This window comes from Parasteatoda tepidariorum, chromosome 2 (genome assembly GCF_982258835.1).
Source record: "Parasteatoda tepidariorum strain Cologne lab strain chromosome 2, Ptep-v5.0, whole genome shotgun sequence".
Classification (NCBI taxonomy): domain Eukaryota; kingdom Metazoa; phylum Arthropoda; class Arachnida; order Araneae; family Theridiidae; genus Parasteatoda; species Parasteatoda tepidariorum.
Window position 1 is genome coordinate 108,356,585 of NC_141756.1, and position 24,425 is coordinate 108,381,009.

The window sequence follows — 24,425 nt, forward strand, 5'->3', positions numbered from 1 at the left end:
TTTCTCTGAATAAACATACCTTTTTGATGGTGTATACGGTTTTCTGACCCCCATAATAAATGGAGTAGCCGTAATATGGGAAATATGGCCCCCATAGTTTTGTCAGGAGAACAAGTTACGACCTCTTAATGGGTGATTCCACACTATTTGTAGCCTGGCATGCTTAAAATTTTTTTCCCAATAAATTTAATAAACCGCATATTAAATTAGGGGTCATTAAATGAATTTTATGAATATGAAATTAGTTTTTTTAAATAATGATGCAAACTCTTTAAATTGCATAAAATGTGAAAAAAATTGGGTCAAAAAGGTGCGTACATGACAGAGAGCGAAAAAAAATTGCAGTTGCAACATTTGATATTTGTAATTAAACATCATACTTTAAGAGATATATTGCATTTGCATAATTAATGACTGTAAAAACGTTATTTTTAATTTCAGTATTTAAATATAGGGCGCTTATAAAAGAACAATTTTGCTTTTTAATGATTTTTTTAAAAACTTTTATTAAAACATAGTAGTTAAAAGATTTATATTCTCCAAAATTGGATTTCTTTCGACTATTTGCAGTGTTGCATTATTTTGATTTTTAAAAAATTATAATTTTTTTTATTTAATATTTTTTAAAGAATTTCCAAATTGGTCATGTCCGCAATGTTGCAGACATGACAAGTTGCAAAATACAATTTTGCTTACTTTTATTTAGCATTTAAGCTTGAAATTCGTATCACAAACTATAAAACTTATAAAATTTGCTCTGCTGCCATTTATTTTCTTAATGACCAATTACACTGACAAATTACTTAGTTTAAAACATGTCTAAATTCTACATTTATTAAAAAAATATATATTTTTTAAGTTTAAACATTTGAATTTGTGGCAGCATTTTTATTTGCTCTAAATTATGTTAGGAATAATGGCATCAAAACAGTTAATAGAATATTAATTAGAATAGAACATAGTTTAAAACAGAACATTATTTTCAAAATTATTTAGCTTTTCACTTGTTTATTTGCAGATGTTTTCTGTTAAATTAAATTTTTCTATTAAATTTTCAAATTAAAGTTTTCAAAGGATTTAATTTTTACTAGTTGATTTATTTGATTATTATATAATTAATTAAAATTAATGAAACTTGAAACAGATTATAGAATTCTAAACTAAGTTGGTAAAACTATAAAATTTCTAATGCCATTAACAAGTACAGAAAGGTCCAGACTGAGAAGACAGAAATTGAAAGCAGAAGCAGAGAAATATGAAATTATAAAACCAGAAGAAAGCAAGAAAAAGAATGAATACAGACATTCTAAGGTTCTTACAGAAGAACAGAACGAGCACAGAAGACCAAAAAATAAAGAAGCACAGAGGAAATGTAGAAAGAAAAAAGCAGAATCTGAAAAATCAAGCATTAATATATCAGGCTACACTAGCAGACAATCTTTAGGAAAAGCGGTAAAGAAAATTAATAATGCTTTATCAAAATCTCCTCTCCTCAATCTCCTCATGTTTTAACAAATGTGATATCAAAAATGTCTCCATTAAAAAGAAAGCAGATAGTTGAAAATGCCATTAAAAAGAAAAGGCAACAAGTGCATATTTTAAGAACAGATACTGAAACTAATATTCGAAAAACAAGAAGTGATAAACTACCAGCGGAAACTGAAATAAAAGTAAAAATTTTTTTTGTTAGAGATGACATTAGCCGTATGTGTCCAGGAAAAAAAGGAAGTGATATCCATAAAGACACAGACAGAAAGGAAGAGAAATACATCAAAAGCGTTATTTAGTGATGAGCATTGGAGAAGCATATGAGTTGTTTTTGAAGGAAAATTCTGATTTAAATATTAGGAAAACTAAATTTTATGAGCTTCGTCCTAAGTGTGTTCTTCCGTCTGGAAAGAAAGACCAAGAAGTCTGTATGTGTATATACCACGAAAACATTTCTATGATTCTTTCAGGAATCCGAGCTCTCTGTCCTGATCTTCCGAAAAATTCGGAAATAACTGCAAAAGAAAGTGTTTGTAATTTTGATGATGAACATATTGACTGCATAGACAGGTCCTGTCAAGATTTCAGTGTCAAAAAATATTTAAATAAAAAAATACCAGAAAAAAATTTAGACAAAATCGTCAAGTTTTATCAACCACGTCACAGTGTACACTTGTGTTGCATATTTCAAGGATGGTAGAAATAATTCTTTAAACCATCAGTCCTATGCCATTATCTCTGATGACCATTCACACAATAAAGATAGCGTGCAAGTTTTTACTAAAAAAATTTTATCTCATCTAATGGAACAAAAAAAAAAGCACAACTGAAAAAGTACATTACTGGTCTGATGGAGCTGCCAGTTATATCGAAAATCAATTTATGCTCGTAAATTTGACTTTCACAAAGAAGATTTCAACATTGATACTGACTGGTCATTCTTCGAAAACAGCTCATGGGAAAGGTGCCGTTGATGGAATAGGTGGCGCCATCAAAAATGTAGTTTGGAGTAGGTATTGCAAGGTAGAGAAGTTGTCGTTGATGCAAAATTGTTTTCTGAAGTGGCTTGTAAAATTTCAGATGGGAATATAAAAATTATGTACATAAGCAAAGACACTGTCGATCATGAGGCATCAATGCTGAAAGAACGTTATAGTCTCTGCAAATCTATCTCAAATACGAGATTATTGCATTTTATCTCACATATAACACTTAATTTAGTTGAATTTCCTTTAAATTCTCCTTTCTCTAGTCCCCAAATCATGCACCTAGCTGAAATATTTACTAAACTGCCTTCAAATCTTGCTGTAGCTTCACAACAACAAGCTTAAACACCAGGTTACAGTTTTAGAAGATGGCCAGTGGATAGCCGTATTGTTTGATAACTATTGGTGGCCAGGAGAAATAATTTTTACAAGTAAGACAAATATTACACTTAAACAACACTTCAAACCCGTAGCTATAAACAAGTTTAAGTATTTGGAAAAACACTGCAATTTGAAACAATTTCAATAGACTCATACTTATGCCCTTTGCCATGCGATCCTTCACCTGATCATTCTGCACGTTTTTTTTCATACAATTCAGAACTTGCCTTAAAGATAAATAATATAATAAATAAATTGTAATACGTTTCTTGACACATCTTTTGCCTAAAATCTAAAATAAAAGTAATTTAGAATAATTAATTTTATAATAAAATTTAAGTTTAAAATATTAAAAGAAAAATAATTTTACAATCCCGATTTACTTAATATTTCATTTAACAAAAGAAATATATAATATTCCAATGATATATGACCATATCTAAGAAGGTTATTTATAATGAGAAACTTTCTGTCATGTCTGCAAAGTCATGTTCCGCAACATACATATTGTTTTTAATTTGGTAATTTTTAATTAAATTAATTTTATTTCGTCAAAATTCTTGTGATTTCCTTTATATAAATATACATTGAAATCTTACCTAAAAAAAGTTGTCATTTATTTCATAAAATTCAGAGATTTTGGTGAATGTAGAAAAACATTCTAAAAACAGATTTTTCTGCGTCATGCCAGCAACGCTTAAAATTTTTATTTTAAAGCTGTTTAAATTCATTTTTATTTTTAAATATGAATTGGATTAAAAGATGACATGTCTCCTGAATTTTATGATACAAAAACCAGTTACTAAGCTCAACTTTTCATTTAATTATGAGTAATCAAACTTTGTAAATGTCATGTTCGCAACTTGCACAATATTGTGAAATCACCCTAATCTTAATTTTACTTTTTGCTTATTTTGCCATATTTCAAGAACTTTTCAAGTGTAATGAAAAATTCTTGCACAGACTTATAAAATTTGTTTATCCAAAGATAATTACATTTACTTAACATACTTTAACTTTACATTTTTTATAATTTTACTTAGGAATGTAAAAAAAAAAAAATTTAAATGTAAGGTATGCAATTTTTTACATAATTTGAAAGTAAGAAAATTTACATGGCAAAATACAAAATCAGAATTAAAGAAGTAGCGTTGTCAAAATTGAATTTCGCCGGAACTATTCAACCGATTTCACTCAAATGTATTTTTTCCATGTAAAATGACATACTTTGAAATGATGTATAGCTTACACTTCAAAATTTTTTCGACTATTATTAAATACAATAATAAATATTTAATAAAATTTATTTTTGTATGGAATTATCTTTGGATAGATTAATTTTATGATTGTTAATAAAAAGCTCAAATTAACTTAAGAAGTTCTCGAGATACTGCAAAAAGTGAAATTAACAAAGCTTTGGATCGCTCTCCTGAACAAACTTTGGGGAACATAAATCTGAATTTTTGGACAAAAAGGAGTGTTTATTCAGAGAAATGTTTTTGTGTTTGATTTTGTAACTTAACCACCTGACTTATTAGCATATTTCAGGTTATCCCCTCAGACCAGTTGAGTCCTAAAATATGAAGATCTAATCATTAAAACAAAAGTTATTCGGGCTAGTCTGTTTTATTTTTTGTTGTTGCACGCTATACAGTGCACAAATTGAAACACAGAATACTTAAAAGAAATAATTTTAGTGGTTTATAAATCTAATTTTTAATAAGCTAATTAATTTTTGCAGACAATAATTTTTAATTATAGAATCAAACACAAAATGTATTTGATTTGCTTAAATAGTTTTAGAGATTTTAATAGTAAGAGGCTTAAATTTCCAACCAATGTCCCAATTTAGATCTAAGGATCATATCTCCCATATTCTTAGGGTCAAGTACACAATTTTGTCGAATGAGGGGCATGTCTATCCAGGGAAAAGAAGTTTTTGTAACCTTAAATATCACTTACATGAACTATCTAGCATATTTCAAATTTCTTATAGTTTTAGTTATAGTTTAAATTTCTTATAGTTTTTTAAATGTCTTATAGTTTTGCACAAGAAAAAAAAAATAGCGACTGTATTTGTACAGTTAAAACTGAAAAAATAGGGAAATTGGTCAAAAAATATTTTGTATAAAAGTTACCAGCACTCACACAAAGAGCAAAGAATGATAATTTCTAATGAAATTTCTATAAAATGTTTTTTAAAAGTCTTTCAAAATTTTGTAAAAATTGAGATGTAAACTTTATGAAAAGTTTTTATATGGTGAAAAAAAATGCAATGAGGGCCTGTAAACAGGAAGAAAAGTTTTCACCTACACTATATGCATATAAAGAGAGTGTAGGTGCTTGGTCTTGGTTGGGCGATGACAAAAGTTAAAGAGAAAAGTTCCAACCACTTTACAGATAAAATTATTAAAGAGTAGTTAATTGTTACTTACTTTAGAAAGGAGCTTTGTAGTAAGCTATTCCTTTTCCTCAGAACTGAAATTAAGGAGATTTTGTTACATATTGAATAAAGATATAATTTTCATAAAATCAAACAAAATAAAAGTTTTCTCTTTTTTTAAAAAAAAAAGTTTATATAAAGAAATTTAAAATGAAACAAAATAATTTACTTAAAAAATTCAAAAAAAAAATCATTAAATAAAGGGAAATATTTAAATTAAATAAAGATAATATAAAAATGTTATTTTTTTTAATCTATCATCTTGAATAGATGTGGAGGAAACAATGTTTAGCTTGCAGAAAATAACACTTTTAATGAATAAAATTATTTTTAAGTTTAAATAGTTTTTGCACAAAATGTACCAAATAGTTAGAAACCAGTAAATTTTTATGTTTATTTACATTTCAATATAGAGCCATTTTATACTGTATTTTATCCAAACAGTGCTCTTTATAAAATTCATTGAAATAATTTTCTTTAAAACAATATCATAAGTCAAATGTTTAACTAATGTTGTTTGTTTCAAATTAGCACTATTATTTTAAGACATTCAGTATTTGTAAATGAAAAATTGTCAATTTCTTGTTGCATATTCTATAGAAAAGAAAAACACTAGATAAAATTCTTTAATTTTTTTTCTTTCCTAATGGAAATTAGAATATATTAAGAATTCCAATCTAACATGGTTTCCTAGATTAGATGAGTTAATTGGCTTTGTTTTTACATCTGGGCAATTCCATGGTGTCGGAAAAAAATGAACATTAATTTCTTAGAAAGACTATGTAATAAAACAAAAGTTTATAATCATCAAATTTTTACATTAAATATTTAGTATATCATAACCTATCGAAAAACAATTTGATTTATAAAAACTGATTATTATAATTTTAATTTAAATGGATTAAAGTGCTGCTTTCGGATGCAAATCGCGAGAAAGCAAAAAAAAGTATTACTAATTTACAAATTGTCTAAACTCTGTGAATTTGTTTGTAATTTAAATTTAAACTTGACTGAATTTTGAAGCTGACATTTGAATAAAAAATTCTATGTAGTTGTTTGTGAAAGATGATACATAATTAATTTGAAATTTTTTACTTTAGTGTCAGATGTAAATTTCTCAAATTGTATAGAAATTTTAGTTAATGATAACCATTATAATGACTGAAAATTACTTTAATTTTAATCTTAATGCTATAAATATTACTTTTTACTTAAATAGCTTCTTTAAATTTAAATTATCTTCTATTTCCTGTTGCAATGGTCAGATTAATATGTTTCATAACATTTTCCATCTTATAAAAGTTAGTTGAAAAATCACTCATTTAACTATGCAATGTACATTAACAACAATGAAATACATTAACATCAATGTAATATATAAACAAGAATATGAATAAAACTCATATTTGAGCAATATTTTCTTAAATTTAATAATTTTAAAAATCATGGAATAAAAACTTTTTATAAAAAACAAAATATGGGAAAAATGTTGAAAAAATTCACTATTTTTATACGCAATAAAAAAAAATTCGATTGAAAAAAAAAATAATAATCACTGTACATTAAAAGGAAAAAAAACAATTTTTTACTGTATTATTAGCCTATAAGAAATTTTTCTGGGCACAAGAAAAATGATAATACATAATAGCTTTATTTACTGCCTGCATAAAATTAAACAATATTTACCGATTTGCATTTTACTTCTATTTAGTGGCATAGCTAGCTGTGAACAAGCAAGAAGATATGTCCAGTTGTAACATAAAAGATGGGCCAAATTTTTGGAAAAAAATTTAATAGGAATTCTAGAATAAATTTTAATCTTTTCTTTATACCCCCTCTCCAGTTTCGTTGACCAATTTAAGACCCAATAAATAACTAATAATTTTTATCCCATTTACCTAAAAATTGAATAGGATGTGAGTTATTGTTTTAGTTTGCTATGCAAGTAGGTTTAATATTTTTAATACAAAATTATTTTTTTTCTTTACACAAAAATATAAATAAATAACTACAGAATGTTCTGAAATTATTTTTTCTCTAAATACACAAATGTTTCAAGCTCTAAGCAAAATGATTGATTTAAAATGTTCTAAATGAAATTAAATTGTTACTAAAAAAATTAAAACTGAGTTGCTTACCTCAAAAAAATAAAATTAAATTTAAAAAATATATTAAAACTTCATTAATCAATTTTAAGTAACAATATAAATAACTTAAAGTACAGCTTAGTTGCAAAAATTTTATTAGGTTCCGAGGTGAAATACATTATTGTAAATTAACCTTCAGGAATATTTATATTGTTTCTTTTCATATATTACTTCATTTTATAAAGAAAATGTGAAATAAGAGATGAAAATAAATAAAAACAAATGTAATGAAAAGAAAAGCAGTGGTGTCTGACTGAGTGGTGTGTATAAATAACTAATTTAAAATAAAAAATATTATTATCAAAATCTTGTTTTAAACAGAAAAAAATAATTGATTATATTGAATCCTAGTGCTACAGTACAATTAATTATGTATTTTGGTATCACACGTAAAATATCAAAAGTTCCTTGAGAATTTTTTTTGTAAATCAAAATGAGACATGTTTCTACATATTTGTGCAAGATAACCTGCTTTGTTATAGTTTACTTTAATTATTATTCTTTCCATTTTCTATTATTAGTGTGAATTAAAAAAAAAAAACTGTACTTGGTAACAGATTCCCTTACCATGGTTGAAAATTTCAAATGATGTTGCCCTTCATTTAACAGCCTATGACTTATTGAAAACTGATATTTATAAGTTAAAAATCATTGTTTCTAAATCTTTTACTTTGGAAATGATACTTTGGAAATGTATCTCTTTCTCTATAACATTTTGAGTCTCTAATTGTAGTACCATCTGTAGAATCTGTAATCAGCAGGTCTGGCCTGCATTTATCAATCCACCCTGGTCCCAAGTGACGATCTGGAGTGGTGTTAAAATTCCCCTAAAACAGATGTATTTCAGAATATGCACAAACAGAAAACATGCGTTGAAATGTAAAAACATAAATGTGGATAAAAGAAACCGCATTACAGATACACCTACACTTTAAGAAATATACATAATTTAAATTTTAAAGAAATAAATGGCTAATATTTTTATAAATTTGTCAGCTGTATTTCTCTTCAATCTATTGCAGTTTATAGTACTATATAAGCAGACCACTTGCAGTGCATAACTATAGTAGTTTACTCAGATAGTACAAATTTCCTTGTTTATCTGTTAATTCCTATTTCCAGTAAAGATAAAAAAAAGTTACTTTATTTTCCACATTATTTCAAAATTTGTAACTAGATTTTCAATTAACAACTACCTCATTCAGTTTAAAAGGTTTAATTAAATATTAAAATGAATTACAATTTGCTAAAAAAAATAATAGTTAACTTACATATAAGCTAAAATGACAAATGTAGGTATTTCCCTAATAATGTTATTTATTATTCGTAAAAAAAATTAAGCTTACATCAATTTTAATTTCATTTTTTTGTGTTACAAAATTTATTTATTAAAACAATAATAATAAGAAGAAAATAGGGAGATGGATGAGTTGCAAAAGGTCTTCTATTTCAACATAGGATGAATTTGGTTCTTGATAAGAGGTCAACATAGACATAACATAAACTTAGTAGGCTTTACTGTATGAAAAAGAAACTGAAATACTTCTGACAAGTATGGGTAAGTATTATGTTTTAGAAATGCAAATCAATGTGAATAAAATAAATTTTTCACAGACTTTCCAAAAATAACTCTAATAATAAAATTATAATACTTAAAGCCTAGCTTTCCTCCCATTTCAAAAACACAAAAGCTCAATCAAAATAAATATAAGAAACTATAAACCAATTAATTATTTACAATGACAATAGTTGAGAAAAAAAGACTTACTGTGTAGACTACTGATTGTGATCTTACTTTTATCAAAAACATTGCAAAACCCAATACATGTCCAGCATAACAAGCTGTGATTTCAAGGTCATCAACAACCTGCATAAACAATATTTTATTTTAGGGTGCATAGCCAGATTTTTCAACAAAACATAAGCACTCTTTAAGTACGTTTTATGCACTCAAAAAATATTTTTAATCACTTTAAAAAAAAATCATAATTAGGATCTGTGCACTAATAAAAATTATTTTTTTCTATTGTTTAAAGTTCTTAATTTATACACATAAAATCAATAAAATTCAATAACATTTTAAGAAACTTAACATAAACATGATAAAATAAGTAGTTTCTGATAAATATTGAAGAGAAAATTGTGAAAATCGTGCTTTTTCGTAATTTAAAACCCCAATCAACACGGCAAAGAAAAAATCTCTCTTTAAAAGATAGAATTAAACACTTTTTTCAAATCCCGAATAGAAGAAGCATCTTTAACAGCTTTTAAAAAACATAAATAAAAAATAAACACTTTTAAACACTTTTTAAAAACGCTACGCACCCTGTATTTAAATAAAGGGAAATTTAATTTTTCATTACATCTCCAAAAATATTTTGAATTAATAAATAAATATAGTAAGAAATATATATAATAACTCATTTATGCAGCAAAACTGAAAACCAGTGCCTTAGTTATGATTGGCTGGTCTATTATGTTACAAAAATAAATTAACAAAAGACCAAGGTTTTAAAAATTTATACTGTAAGTCATAAGCACTTGACCTCATTTTTTATTAATTGATAAATTTTTTTGTTTGATTTCAGTAGTTATCATAAATTTTGAAAACATACAAGAAAGGGAATATTGGGAGTTATGTTTTAATTATGTAAATACTTTTCAATGTAAATGCTTTTAATGTAAATACTTTTCAATGTAAATGCTTAAAACTTTTCAAACTAACTGTTGTAAATTCTTGCGTTTTTTTTTTTTTTTTTTTTTTTTTTTTTTTTTTTGCCGAAGCATTTTCAAGTAGGAAAAAAAAGTGTAGTAAAAATTAAAAATTAACTTTAGAAAATCAGTAAGAATCTGGCAAAAATATTAAATTTTTTTTTTTTAATTTTTAAATAACTTCACATAGAAATACTTATAAATTATGTTATTTTATGCCAAATAAAAATTTATGTAACTTTTTTCGTTTGTGTTCACTCATAAGAGTATAACCTGAAACAAAATTTCAGAGTCATGCTAATGTCAATACAGTCATTTACTTGCCTTCAGTTAATATTTATGCTGTCTCATAATAGAAAAAATAATTATTAGTAAGTAATTTTAAAAACTGAATAAATAAAATTAACATGTTAATGTATTAGGAAGTATTTTTTCTTAAACTGATTTATATGCTACAGTGTAAAGTAGAAAGCTAAAAGTCCTGCCTGATGATTTCCTCTTAAATTTGCTTGAAGCATTTCCGAAATTTATAAATTTAGAATAGGGTTTAAACTTTTATAAATGGCATACCTTGCATCCTAACCGGGATAAGACACTATTTTTGCACATTCAGAATGTAATGGGATAAACTGGATGAAATGGAAGAAATCCTTAATTATCACAAAGAATAAAATTAAAATTTATGAAATTCATTGAAACTAAGTTTTTAAACAGGTTTTGTTCATTTACATTGGATTTGTAAATTTAATATAAAAGATAAAACTATAAATTCCACGTTTAAATTTATTCATAAAACAAAAAATTAAAGAAGATAAGCTTTATTAAGCTAAATTTATTGAGTATTATTCTATACTTATATTTTATTCTATACTTATTAAGAGTAAAAGATATTAATAGAAATAAAATTAATTTCAATTAATTACCCAGGTTAAAATTTTTGCTGGAATTTGTTTGCTAGACAAGCATGAGATGATATGTACTAGCAAAAAAACCAGCTTGAACTAGCAAAAATGTTTGCTGATACCAGCAAAAAAACTAGCTTGCCATGGTGTGTATTGGCACACTTTGTTGCTTGTCTAGCATACAGATACCAGCTTGTGTTGCTGGATTATCTTGCTAGTCTAGCAACAATCACAACCACCGGTTGCTAGGAATTTTTGCTTTTCCAGCAAGAGAATTCTAGCATCGGTTGCTAGGAATTTTTGCTTTTCCAGCAAGAGAATTCTAGCATCGGTTGCTAGGAATTTTTGCTTTTCTAGCAAGAGAATTCTAGCATCGGTTGCTAGGAATTTTTGCTTTTCCAGCAAGAGAATTCTAGCATCGGTTGCTAGGAATTTTTGCTTTTCCAGCAAGAGAATTCTAGCATCGGTTGCTAGGAATTCTTGCTTTTCCAGCAAGAGAATTCCAGCATCGGTTGCTAGGAATTTTTACTATTCCAGCAAGATAATTCTACCATCGGTTGCTAGGAATTTTTGCTTTTCCAGCAAGAGAATTCTACCATCGGTTGCTAGGATTTTTTTCTATTCCAGCATGAATTCTATCAGTTGCTTTTAAATTATGCTTTTCAGTTGTTAAAATTCTACGTCCCGTTGCTTTTAATTTTTGCTATTCTAGCATAAGAATATTACCATCAGTTGCTTTTAAATTTTGCTATTTTTAGATTATTTCTCTACCACCATTCCAAGGCAAAAAACCTTGATGAACCAACATAAATTTGATGGTTACCATCTTGAATTCTCATCAAAGATCAACATATAGCTTGATGAGACCATCATAAATTCCCTGTATCACATTTAGGAACTCACACCTTTTAAGTAGGGCCAACAAAGCATACCAAACAGTGTATGGTGGATTTTTATGTTGGGCCAAAATAGCATAATGGAATTTTATGTTGGGTTAGCATAGAATACCCAACATAGTACTATGATGGATTTTCATAATGATCCAATATAATTTACAGGTTACCATTATAATTTTCCATCACAAACCATCATGCTTTATGTTGGGGCCCAACATCCAAAGTTAGGAATTGGCACTTTTTCATGTTGGGCCAACGTAGCATATTCAATATTGTATGATGGATTTTTAAAATGGGCTAACAAAAAATAAATCCATTATGATGCAATATAATTTATTGGTTATCATTAAAATTTTACTTAAAGTCTAATTTCACATAAAGGGGTAAAACTTGCTTTTGGTATAATTCTACATAAAAAGGGAGGAAATAAGAAAATGGAATTTCAAATTTAAATTGAACAATTTTACAACTAAATATTGTAACTGTAACCGGATAATTTTAAATTATTTTAAATGTCAAATGTATACTAATTTTAAATGTCAAGCTTGTTAATTAAAGGTCTTTCTGTTGCTGCTTTCCCAAACAAAATGTAAAATATTTATTTAAAAATAAAAATACAAAGATAAAAAAAAGACATTTATTTAGAAAAATACAATGCAACTAATAATACAATATTTTTTCTTCCTCATTTTCAATATCTACATTTCCGCCGTTATGGCCTCCTTATAATAAAGCTTTGCAGCACCTTAAAAAAATAAATAAAATTTAAGCAATACTAAATCACAAAATCATATAAGACTGCAGAATTAAACTTACTACTTTTTATAAAATAAAGTTGAATATATTTACTTGTTTTGCACAAAATTAAATAAAAGTAATATTTTTTATAAGATAGCATCACATATTACCTTACATATTAAACAAACCTGATTGTCTGGTTACATTTTTATGCATTTGTATTGGTAAGAAAAGACATGAATTTAAAAAAAACATGATTTTATATACAATCATAGAAAATCTAAAATGTTAGCAAAAAAGGCTGCTGCATGAAATATGCTGCAACGGAATTTGCATGTAATGTTTGACATTTCTTATTAACATTATTATCTTGATTTTGATAAAGATTCAAAAACAAAGATTAAACTAAACGCATATAATCTAGGAGTAGCAAGTAAGGGTATACAATTTCCCAGGCACCTGACGGACTAAAGAATAGAAGCTGGTTCTCAATATAGCAAATTTAACACAAACGCAGAAAACTACTACACTATTTCCATTCAATAACATGCTCATTCCTAACAATTCGCCCTGTTGCCAACATTATTAAAAGAACTGTATTAAAAATATGTTATGATTAGGAAAACAAAACAAATTTGTTATAAATATTGCAGTAGAATTTCTTTCTTACAAAAAAGTGGTATTTTTGGGGGAAAGCGATTATTTAGTGATTTGCCACTTTCATTCACCAAAATTTATCCAGCAAATTATTTATCAGAATTGATAATTAACTTGTTTTTATTAAAAATACCAGCAGTTCCTAAACATTGTTCTGCAGAACCCTAGAAGAATGAAAGAGATCCAAGTGATAGGAATTTAAGCAGTCTAAAAATAAAAAACATTTTTAACACCTGCTATCATATTTAGGCCCAACAATAATCGATTACTTAATATTGCAGATGCTTTTTTTCAATTATTTAAAGTTTAATGCCAATAAAAAAGAAAAGACATTTTTAAAAATAATTTTTCTAATAATATATTAAATTGAAAATCCTACGCATCTGTAAAAAATTGTAGTATTATTTCCCATTGTGCTTTTCAAATTAAACTGAAATAACTAGAATAGATTCACTAATAAAAAGACCCATCCTTGAGACTCTTTTTTCTTTAACATTTATAGCAGTTCCTTTTGCTTCCATTTCAATAAAAACACAATTTGGCTTATTTCATTTCTTAGTTTTTAATTAAAAAAAAATTCATAGCTAGACTAAATGCAGCTACAGGACCATGAATTCAACTGTCTGACATAATACCTGATTCAAGATTATTATGAAGATAAATTATGAAAATTTTTTCATTCCTCTTGGAAAATCTTTAAGAGTTTAATTTAATATTTTTTTTATTGGTAAATACATTCACCGATGTTTTTATAAACTTTATTTAAAAATGTTCAGGTACCGCCAAGAGATGGTTGGTCTTTTAGGGTTCCATATTATTAAAAAAAATCAGGAACCGCTGGAATATACAGTTGTGTAGAAAAAAAAGTAAGAATTGTGACACAGGAAAGCAAGAGACTCACAGAAATATGCTTAAATTTTTTTTTATTTTTAAGAAAATTCATTAATTATTATTTGCAGGCAGCAAAGATCATCTCATTGATATATAACATTATGAACATCAGTACTGATTTAATCTGTAATGATTATGCTGCACAGTGCTGCTCTCTAATTTTAATACAATTATTTTATAATTCCTTTTTTTTTTAAAAGATTTTCTGTAAAATGGATTGAGTAATAAAATAAAAGTAAAATTTAAAGAAAAATAAATATTACTTGATTTAGTATATACTAAGGTTAGTTGGTTTAAATTAGATAAAGTAGAGCGCCGATTATCCGAACCCTTATTATCCGAAACATGTCCGAATTCGCTTTTTTTTCTTTCTTCTCTTTTTAAAGTTCAGAATTTTTTTTAACTTATCGACAATTTTTCTAAATTTAGAGGAATAGATAATACCTACTACATCTGAAGACCATATTTAATTTACAACCTCTTTTAGCAGTTTTCTTATAGTAGCCATACATACATGTATTGTTATACAGTTAAACCAACATACCCCTTTAGCCCTCTTCAACTGAAAATTATCAAAGAATGCGAGCTTCATTTTGACAATCTGACAATCTACAATTGTTGGAAAGCAGAATGTGTTTATGAATAGATAAGTGCTGAAATTCTACAATTGGGGGAAAAAGTGTGAAGGGAAGTTGGTGCATAAATAATAATCATTTAAACTAGGTTTTAAACAACTTTCCAATTACCCGAACATTTAATTATCCGAACCACGTTCAGTCCCGAGCAGTTCGGATAATCTATGCTCTACTGTATTTTAATTTTTTTTAATTACAAAGTCATACAAACATTAAGTTTTAAATTATTTTAATATTTTCAAAATGCTTTTTTTTACATTAAGATATTTTAACAAAAAATATTTAAAATTCATTTGTCTTTTCATTTTATATTTAATCTAATGCTACATTGCGTTTTTAAGAGGATGTCATACCATGGGAGTAACTTTTCTTCACAAATTTTGTTTCAATTCCATAACTAGACCTGAAAAATAACTACTCACCACTCTGGGAAATAAAAATAAAAAAAAGAGAGAGAGGAAACTTAAATAAAAAAAACTAGTATCTTTCCCCAATCGTTATATGCATATAGTATACATATAACCATTTAATGATCTAAAAACATCAATATTGAGACTCAAGATATCAGAATTTTCAATTCAATGTCTCCATTATGACTTGTACAGTAGTCAGTCAAGATTTTTCTGAGCAGTACCTATTACGTGAAAATTTAGACATAATTTTTGAAAATTAAAAATTATATTAAAAAATCAACACAAAATTATGATAAATATATGGATTTATCATTTCTCACGAGACACATAATAAAACTTTAAGAAAAAATACTTTGTGAAACTACCGTTTTTTCCTGAAGTTTGGATCAAAATTTTGATCCTTCAGTATTCATCAATTTGGTTTGGAAAGATTCATGTGGAAGGAGAGTTCCATTACAATTCCCATATTTCAAAGTTGTAAGGAATATTTCAAAGTTGTAAGGAATAGATTAAATGTATATTGCCTCTCCAAATATTTAAAAAAAAAGTTCTTTTAATTTAGTATGTTTAACTAATTTTTCACATATTTATATTTTTATTGTTAAATTAACTTTTAATAGTCATATTATCTCTAATATGAATCTTTTGTAAAAATATATTTTAAACTAAGTAAAAAATGTCTAAATGAAAAGGTTGCTATCAATCACAGAAAGAAAAAAAACGGGGGAAACAAATCTTAGAATTTTCTTTTTCCACAACATAATTTTGTTTAAAGTTTCCTTAAGCACAGCAAACCCTCATTAAAAACAATCATCCCTTCAACACAAACACTAGATCGTGATGAAAACCTTGATTAACACATAATTTTAAACTAAATACTTAAGGTAGTTAAGTACTTTACTTACTTCCTGCTAATTCTAACATCATAATTCTCACACCCTTCTGTCCATGCTGTCAGTTTATTGGCTCCTATAATGTCCTCTTCAATGGATTTACTAAATCAAAATAAAACATTCACATAATTAAATTTAAAGTTATAAATATTCATAAAAAAATAAGTTTTATAAATACAGGGTTGCCACAGTAAAAAATGAACCAAAATAGTTGCTTTTAGTAGCCTCAAGCATGAAAATAGTTGCCTAAAACAATGAAAATAGTTGCCTGAACAGGAATAAAAATCTATCAAAAATAGTAGCCAAATAACTAAAATTATAGCTTAATTGAAAAATACTATGACTAGGACTGGGTGATGTCAGAAATTTTAAATTGTGATACATCGTCAGTTAGACATCGCATTAAAGTGATGTATCGCGATTTAGCATATGTTCAAAAATTACCTATGGGAAATCTTTCAATCAATCAAAAATTAATAAAAAGGAATAAATCTATTACGAAAGAAAATATTAATTCTAAACATATTCTACTATGACCCCAAGCTTTATTTCATTTTTCTTGAATTAAAAATAATTTAAGATTTATTGTTTTAAAAATAATAATACTGTAACAAAATATTTTACATACATGCAATGAAAATTAAAGGAAAAAAAAACGAAAGTGGAAAACAAACCAAAGAAATGTTTACTTTAGAAAAAAACATTTTTTTAAAATTATTTGTTGGAAAAAAAAACATGCTTTTGAAGCATTTTATTTAATTATTCAAAATAATAAAAGGTAGTATTAACTAATAGTCAAATTCTGTACTTAAGAAATACTTATTCATTATTATTTTCTTTGAAAATAAAATCGACTAAAGATTTATTTGTTTAAAAATGATACTGACTATCTAACAAATTATAAAACAAACAAATATTGAAAGAATTTCAAAAAAAAAAAAAATTACTAATGTCGAATTATTAAAAAAGCGACAAAACATTACTAAATTCTTTATTTAATTAAAAAAAATTAGTTGTTTCTTTCTTTTTTTTTAACTAATAGCCAAATTTTTTATACTTCGTTTTAATTTTCTCAAAAATGAAAGCAAACTAAATAAATGTAAGCTTTGTTGTAATTTTTTTATAGTTAAAAACGATTGGACATTTATTGGTTTAACAATAATTAAATTATTATACTTACCTACATTTAATAGATTTAAATAAAAAACCAACTTTTTATAATGAAGTTAAATACGAAATACCCCTATTAAATTGTATCGCTTAAAATGAAACACAATAATGGAAAAAAAATCAATGGAAATCTTTTTTTATTTCATTTATATTTTCGTTTCATTGATCTATTGAGTTCAGAACGAAAATTTAAGATAACAGCGATTGTGCAGCAATCGCAAAGTAACCGTAGGTCTACTAAAAATAATTGACAAGAATCGTTAAACCCAGACAGAAAAAAAATGGTATATCTGATGGTAAGTCTGACTGAAAATAATTTACAAAGAACCTGACAATTATTTCTGACAAAATAAAATGCACAACAATTGCAAAATGACTTGAGTCCCATAATCTTCAAAAAACGTAAAATCCAAAAGACAAAAATGGACTTAAAGAAACTGTGCATTGCGTTCTACATAACAACGCTGATCCTCGCACGAAACTGGGATTCAATTCGCTCTTCGTCATTCAACATCACGAAACTAACATCATCTTTATAGCAAAACACTATCTACATCTCTGCACCAAGACGAAATTAAAATCGTCTTCGTCAGTGCGGTAACAGCGCTAGCTTAGTCAAGGATCCTTGCATATTAAATAGTTAAACCGCGATTGTAGCCTTATTCCGGCTGTTTAAATCAAATTTCTGACGCATCGCCTAAAACGAAAGTCACTACATCGGCCTACCGATATATGCGTTAAATCGATATTTCGCGATACATCAATTTATCGCCCAGTCCTATCTATGCTGCAATTCTAAATGTATACCTTTTTATATTTGTACAAATATAAAAAGGTATACATCTTAGAAAATAGGTACCTAAATAAGAGTCGAATTACAATAAAATATGAATGTTAATAGAAGGAAAAAAAAAAACAATTAAAAATAACAAAACTGCCCCTCAGAGAGAAAAAATAACAAGTATACTTTATTAAATCTAAAGGAAATATAAATTTTTGGCTTTTTGGACATAAATAATTGTATAAAAATTCGCTTTCTTTTATTAACGTTCTGAAAAGTAACGCTCATTTATGCGAAAAAACTTTGCTAAGAGTAAAAAAGTCTCCTAATAGTCGCCTATTCCTGAAAATAGTTGCTTTTCTAGCCTTTTTAGGCAAAAAAAGTCACCATAGTCGCCTGTGGCAACCCTGTAAATAGTTATTGGAAAATGGGTGATAAACCAAATTTAATATGAATTGTATATTGGGAGAGAATATATATATTTCTAACTGAAATGCTAAGTCGAAAACATAAGTTAGTTACTCTAAGTTAAGTCACAATTACAGCAAATGAACACATAAAGAATAAGTGTTGAAATTTAAAAGTATTGTTCATTGGTTCAAGTCTCAACTTAAAATTTTTTTTTTTAGAGAAATCAGCTATTTCAAAATTTATGAAGCATTCAAAGACAAGTTTTTCCAAATATCCACTGATATTCATAGCTTTAAAATTTTTGTTAATATATTGCTGTGTTAATAAAGCAAAATTGCATTAATACTCGGACGGCAATAAATTATAGCATTTTCTAAATAACAGTTTAATAGAAAAAAATTTTTGGTAAAAAATTTTTAGAACTACGAACAAAGTAAAAATGTTTTTTTTTTTCATCCTTCATTTACGTCTTCATTACATTATTTGAAAGAGAATGGATTTATTTTGCAAAAAGCATTTCAACTAATTCCTATAAAATACAATCCTTATACACCATATTTTCATTATAATATAGGAATGTCACCTTTTTAAGTGAAAATACAGCAGGTAGATTAACTAAGAGCCACACATGTATTTGCTCATGTAGACATCATATATGTTAATTTTTATTTTCTACAAATTGTTATCAGTAAATTCAGTGTAATGTTTTTATTAGTAAACTTGATAATATGTGTTCGGAAAATCAAATACTTTTAATTGTTAGACACAAAATAAAGAGCACAAATAAAGAGCATGAAGACGTGGTTATTATAACTAAAAGCACAATTCAAGAGTCTGAATATCGTATTAAATGTAATCAGGATTTTAATAACCACATGGCAATAGTAGTTTTAACTGCCTAAAAGCAGTCAAAACCCAATTTGAATTTATAAAAAATCGGAGGAAATAAGGTAAAACTAAGCGTAATCATTGAAATTTGCAAATTAACACAACAAAAATCTTTGCTTTTTTAAACCCATTTGAAATTCCAGAGCAATAACAATGGAAAAAGCAATTGAGAAACAATATAGATTTACTTGTGTTTAGAAGCTTTCCCTTGTTGCATATCAACAGTCTGCAGGCTACATCTGGCTCACTAGTCGCAGGCTGTGCACCACTCTATTTCAAATATAGAGCAAAAGATACAGCATTAAAATAAATAGAAGTAGATACCTACACTAATAAAAAGAAATCTAATTATAGATGAAAAAGCTGAAGATAAATTCAAAATGCCTTTTGTTATAGTGATTTTATTTTAAGCAAACAACTTAAAATTTTTTTAATTTCCTACATTTTCTTTTTGTTTACTTTGCAAAATAATTTTTTAAATCCCTGCTGTGAATTCGTGAATTAATTATAAATCAATTTAAACATTTCTAATGTTAGCTATAACAAAAAAAAAAAAAAAAATTGATTACATTGATATAACAATGTTCAACAAAATTAATGATTTTTAAAATGTTTTAATCCTTACATATTTATTAAAAATAATTTTTTTTAAATGTATTTACTTATTTAAAATTATGCAAATGCCATTGACAAATCAAGCATGTTATTCAAAAAAGTTTCAAATAAATTTAGTTAGATTAAAAATAAATATTTGAAATAATTGATGGACATTTATAGACTCTAATTTGTAATATATTTTTGGTAATTCTAAATCACAAATTTGAAAATTAGTTAGTATATTGTTCATTATTAAATACTCTGAAATTAAAAACTCACAAGTTTTGTTTACTTAATATTTCTATTAGAAAATATTATCTTAAATAAAATAAAACAGTTAATTTTTTTTTTCTTTTTACAAAACGCCTTTACTTTAACATTACATTTCAATAGAATAGGATAACAGCAAGCCAAAATATTAATCATAACTGCGAATAAATAAATTTTAAAATAAAATAAAGTTATTTTAATAGAAATTATACAAACGTTACTTTAACATTATCTTCAAATGCTAAAATTATTATACTACATGATGTAACAATTAGAGAAATTATATATGATTTAAAAGCTAATTTTGTCAAAAAAAAAATAAGGACGGTAATATAAATATTTAAGATGTAACATTTCTACTGTAAACTAAAATAAACACTTAAACAGAATCTTTCTAATACAAGAATTAAAAATGTAAATAGACTGCTAAGCCTAACTTGAGTGCAATTCAATGCGAATAACATTATAATACAGATAATAAATGCGCACGCATTATTTAAATGGAACTCAAATCAACTATGAATAATACAGATAAAGTACATTTAAATAAAAGTTATAATAATAAATAACATAAAGAAAACTCACCTCATTCATATGAATCTGCCGCCGCCATGTGTGTAAACAATTAGAGCAAGGTGCAAACAAGTTTAGTCATCAAGAAAGCGCACCAGTTTTACGGATCAAAAGTTGAAAAAGTTCAGTGAAAATTCACTAATGGAAGGGAGTAAAAGAACGTTCAGTCTACTTAGTCCCAGAGAGCGTATTTAATAGTATTTTATTAAAATTTACATTTCTTTCTTTTTTTCTTCTTATGTTATTACTAGAAATGCGCTTTTTATATTGCATATAAATATTTATGAGAAAAGCAACAAATAGAAAAAACAAACAAATTAACTAAATATAATCGATAAAAAATAGTTTTATTAAGTAAAATTTTCAACTTTTTATTTATTTATTTTATTAAGAAACAAATTTATTATGACATTCAGTTATTTATTTAGTTTATTAAAAATAAAAAAAACATGAATTTTTTTATTTATTTTCTTTTTTTAGACTATCTCGTATTAATTTCCGAGTTGTTTTCTATCAGCTATTTATACATAATTAAGGGTTCTATGTTCCTTGTAATAATAAATAAATATTTTAAAATAAATCTACATATTTAATAACTCTATATAAACATATTTAATAAAATGCATATAGATAATAAATAAATATATATTTTTTTGTCTAGTTATCGCAAAAATGGACTGTATTTCTTAACTTTACATTCAGTAAAAAAAACAGTTTTTGATATTTGCTTTCGAAAATAATGACAGAATTGTGACAATGACATCAATTATGAAAAAAAAAAATAAATAAGGACAACATTGTTGTAACAGTTTTTCTTTCTCTCTCTTTTTTCTTATGTACTTGCACATTAATTAAATGCTGGCTAACATGAAGATTTTATTAAAGCTTATTGACGAAATGAAACTTTTAAAATCACAGTGATCATACTTAACGCTGGATACTGCAAAGATCTCGAAAATTAATTAAATTGAACAATGAAGAACATATTTTTAATAAAAATTTAAGTACTTTTACTAATTTTTTCACGAAAATTTTTTTATGTTACGGTGTGATTTGCCGGAGAAGCAAGCTACGCTCGTTACGTACAGGTCTTTCAAATTTATTTTAAACGTTACATAATTCAAGGTATTGAGCATTTGATTTCTAAAGCTGTACGAGAGCTGTGGGTGATTTTTATGGGTTTCTAAATAGTAGCGTAGCTACTTTTGGGGCACCCAGCAGGGCAAACACATTAGGTGGAGCCAACACGTGGAGCACCCTCAATCTCTGGATACCAAATACTTTTAACAGGTAATGAAATATCTTTTTATTGAAAAAGTATTTTGGGATCCCCTGGGCATTGTCCTGTTTGGCCAACTATTAAGACACCCCAGTTTCTTACAACACAATGGCAATTGAAACAGGCACTCATTCCTTACCGCATCTTTGGAATTGCCCCAGAGGGCATTTTCATTTTGGTTTAAATGTTTAATAATGAAAACGTGAACTATCACATATTATTTTCGTTATAAAGTTAACACAACAGATATATTAACTAGTTTGAAAAGAACTAAATGGGAAATAAAAATATGATTTAGGCAGAGTCGTAGCACCAGAGTTGCTCCCCGGGCTATTGGCGACTGTTTGGGAAACATCCCAAAGGATGAGAGAGAAAGTTTTTTATTGTTTTTTATTTAGTTTTTTAGATTTTATTTTCAATTTCAAAATTCCTTAAACGATAACTAGTTTAATAATCGAAAAAGCACAATATTCATTTTTTCAACATTCATTCACTATAGAGTTGAAATACTACCTCAACTATATGCTTGACACAGGTGGAAAATCTCAAGAACCATTCCTACTGTATAAAAAAAATTTTCTTTTATGATTTTTGGTTATGAGAATAAGAAACTGATTAGTGAAATATATTTTCCGACGAAGAATTTGATCATAGGGCTTTGTTTGAATTTTCATCAAATTGGCAAATGTTATTTTTTCGCATGCAGCGTGAATAGCTCTATTGACCAAGCAAGAAAAACCACGTGGGTTAAATTTTCACTTGTTACGTTGTTGTTGTAGTTCATTTACGTCGCACTAGAGCTGCACAATGGGCTATTGGCGACGGTCTGGGAAGCATCCCTAAGGATGATCCGAAGACATGCCATCACAATTTTGATCCTCTGCAGAAGGGATGGCATCCCCGCTTCGGTAGCCCGATGCGGTAGCCCGAGTTCTTAAGCATCCTCATGTTTCCAGAAAACCTTGTTAATAATATGTTTTGGTTAAATTATAGCGAATGCAATATTTAATTTGAATGTAATCCCAAAAATATTTCTAAATGAAGCAAATTTAAATACATTATGTATACCAGCGATAATGAACTAGTATTAAAGTTAGATTCAGGTTAAAATTTTTGCTATTTATTTGCTAGACAAGCTTGAAATGCAATATACCAGCAAAAAAAGAAAGAAAAAAACCCCAGCATGATCTAGCAAAAATATTTGCTGGTACCAGCAAAATTACTAGCATGTCATGGTATGTATTGGCACACTTTATTTGCTTGTCTAGCATACAGATACCAGCTGTGTTGCTGGAATATCTTGCTAGTCTAGCAACAATCACGACCATCACTTGCTAGGATTTTTTGCTTTTCCAGCAAGAGAATTCTAGCATCGGTTGCTAGGAATTTTTGCTTTTCCAGCATGAGAATTCTAGCATCGGTTGCTAGGAATTTTTGCTATTCCAGCAAGAGAATTCTACCATCCGTTGCTACGAATTTTTGTTATTCCAGCATGAGTTTGAAATCAGCATATTTTTGTTGCTATTATAAGTCTGAATTTTGATGAGCATGCCTGAATTTTGCCTTATATGATACTTAATAAATACACAAACAATGTTTTTGGAATGATAACAACAAAGTGGAACAGTTTTTACCGCTTTTTCAAATTAAAGATAAAGTCTGTAAGTTTTTTACTTTTAACACATAACCATCTTGAAGAGACGTTATGAAGAAGAAAACTGTTTTGCATTTTTTATTCTTACATTTTACAAATTTTATATTTATTTACTCTCCATAAAAACAATTTTATAATCTTCATAATAAATTCTTAATAAGTTCTAGGGACCTACTTTAAATAAATATAACAAGGTCTAAGGATTTGATAAAAATAAAAAATGCTATTTTCGCCTAAGCTGTCTATAGAGTATATTAAGCTGGCAAGTATAAAAAAGCATGTAATAGATTGTTAAGGTATCTACCTTTCCATGCTTGGGAGACAGCTTAAACAGCTGATAAGCATGAGATGCTTGTACATAGCTTATCATGCTAGTACGATGTATGCTAGGTATCTAGCAAGTGATGCTGGCAAGCATAAAAAAGCATATAATAGCTTGCTAAAGTACCTACCTTACCATGCTAGGGAACCAGCTTAAACTGCTAATAAGCATGAGATGCTTGTACCTAGCTTATCATGCTAGTACGATGTATGCTAGGTATCCAGCATGTGATGCTGGCAAGCATAAAAAAGCATATAATAGCTTGCCAAGGTACCTACCTTACCATGCTAGGGAACCA

General features: G+C 26.9%; 1 protein-coding gene and 1 long non-coding RNA gene across 23 annotated transcripts in view; both read right to left on the reverse strand.

Annotated features, from left to right (window-relative positions):
- LOC147816012 (integrator complex subunit 11-like) overlaps positions 1–24,425 on the reverse strand; it is a 46,492-nt gene that overhangs the window by 7,496 nt on the left and 14,571 nt on the right. For 4 of the 22 annotated variants that reach the window (XM_087157991.1, XM_087157992.1, XM_087157990.1 and 1 more), the window contains exons 4-7: positions 9,214–9,312; positions 8,116–8,272; positions 5,291–5,333; positions 1,904–3,082 (exon numbers count right to left, since the gene is read on the reverse strand). In XM_087157991.1, coding sequence (XP_087014117.1) covers positions 2,836–3,082; positions 5,291–5,333; positions 8,116–8,272; positions 9,214–9,255 — 489 coding nt within the window. In that variant the 5' untranslated portion in view covers positions 9,256–9,312 and the 3' untranslated portion in view covers positions 1,904–2,835. The other 18 variants (XM_087158002.1, XM_087158001.1, XM_087157999.1 and 15 more) reach the window with 14 other exon arrangements.
- Positions 12,579–21,036, reverse strand: LOC147816013 (uncharacterized). The gene is made up of 4 exons (XR_015431556.1): positions 20,885–21,036; positions 19,621–19,702; positions 16,195–16,284; positions 12,579–12,700 (listed from the first exon to the last, which is right to left on the reverse strand). It is a non-coding gene; the product is annotated as an uncharacterized LOC147816013 (long non-coding RNA).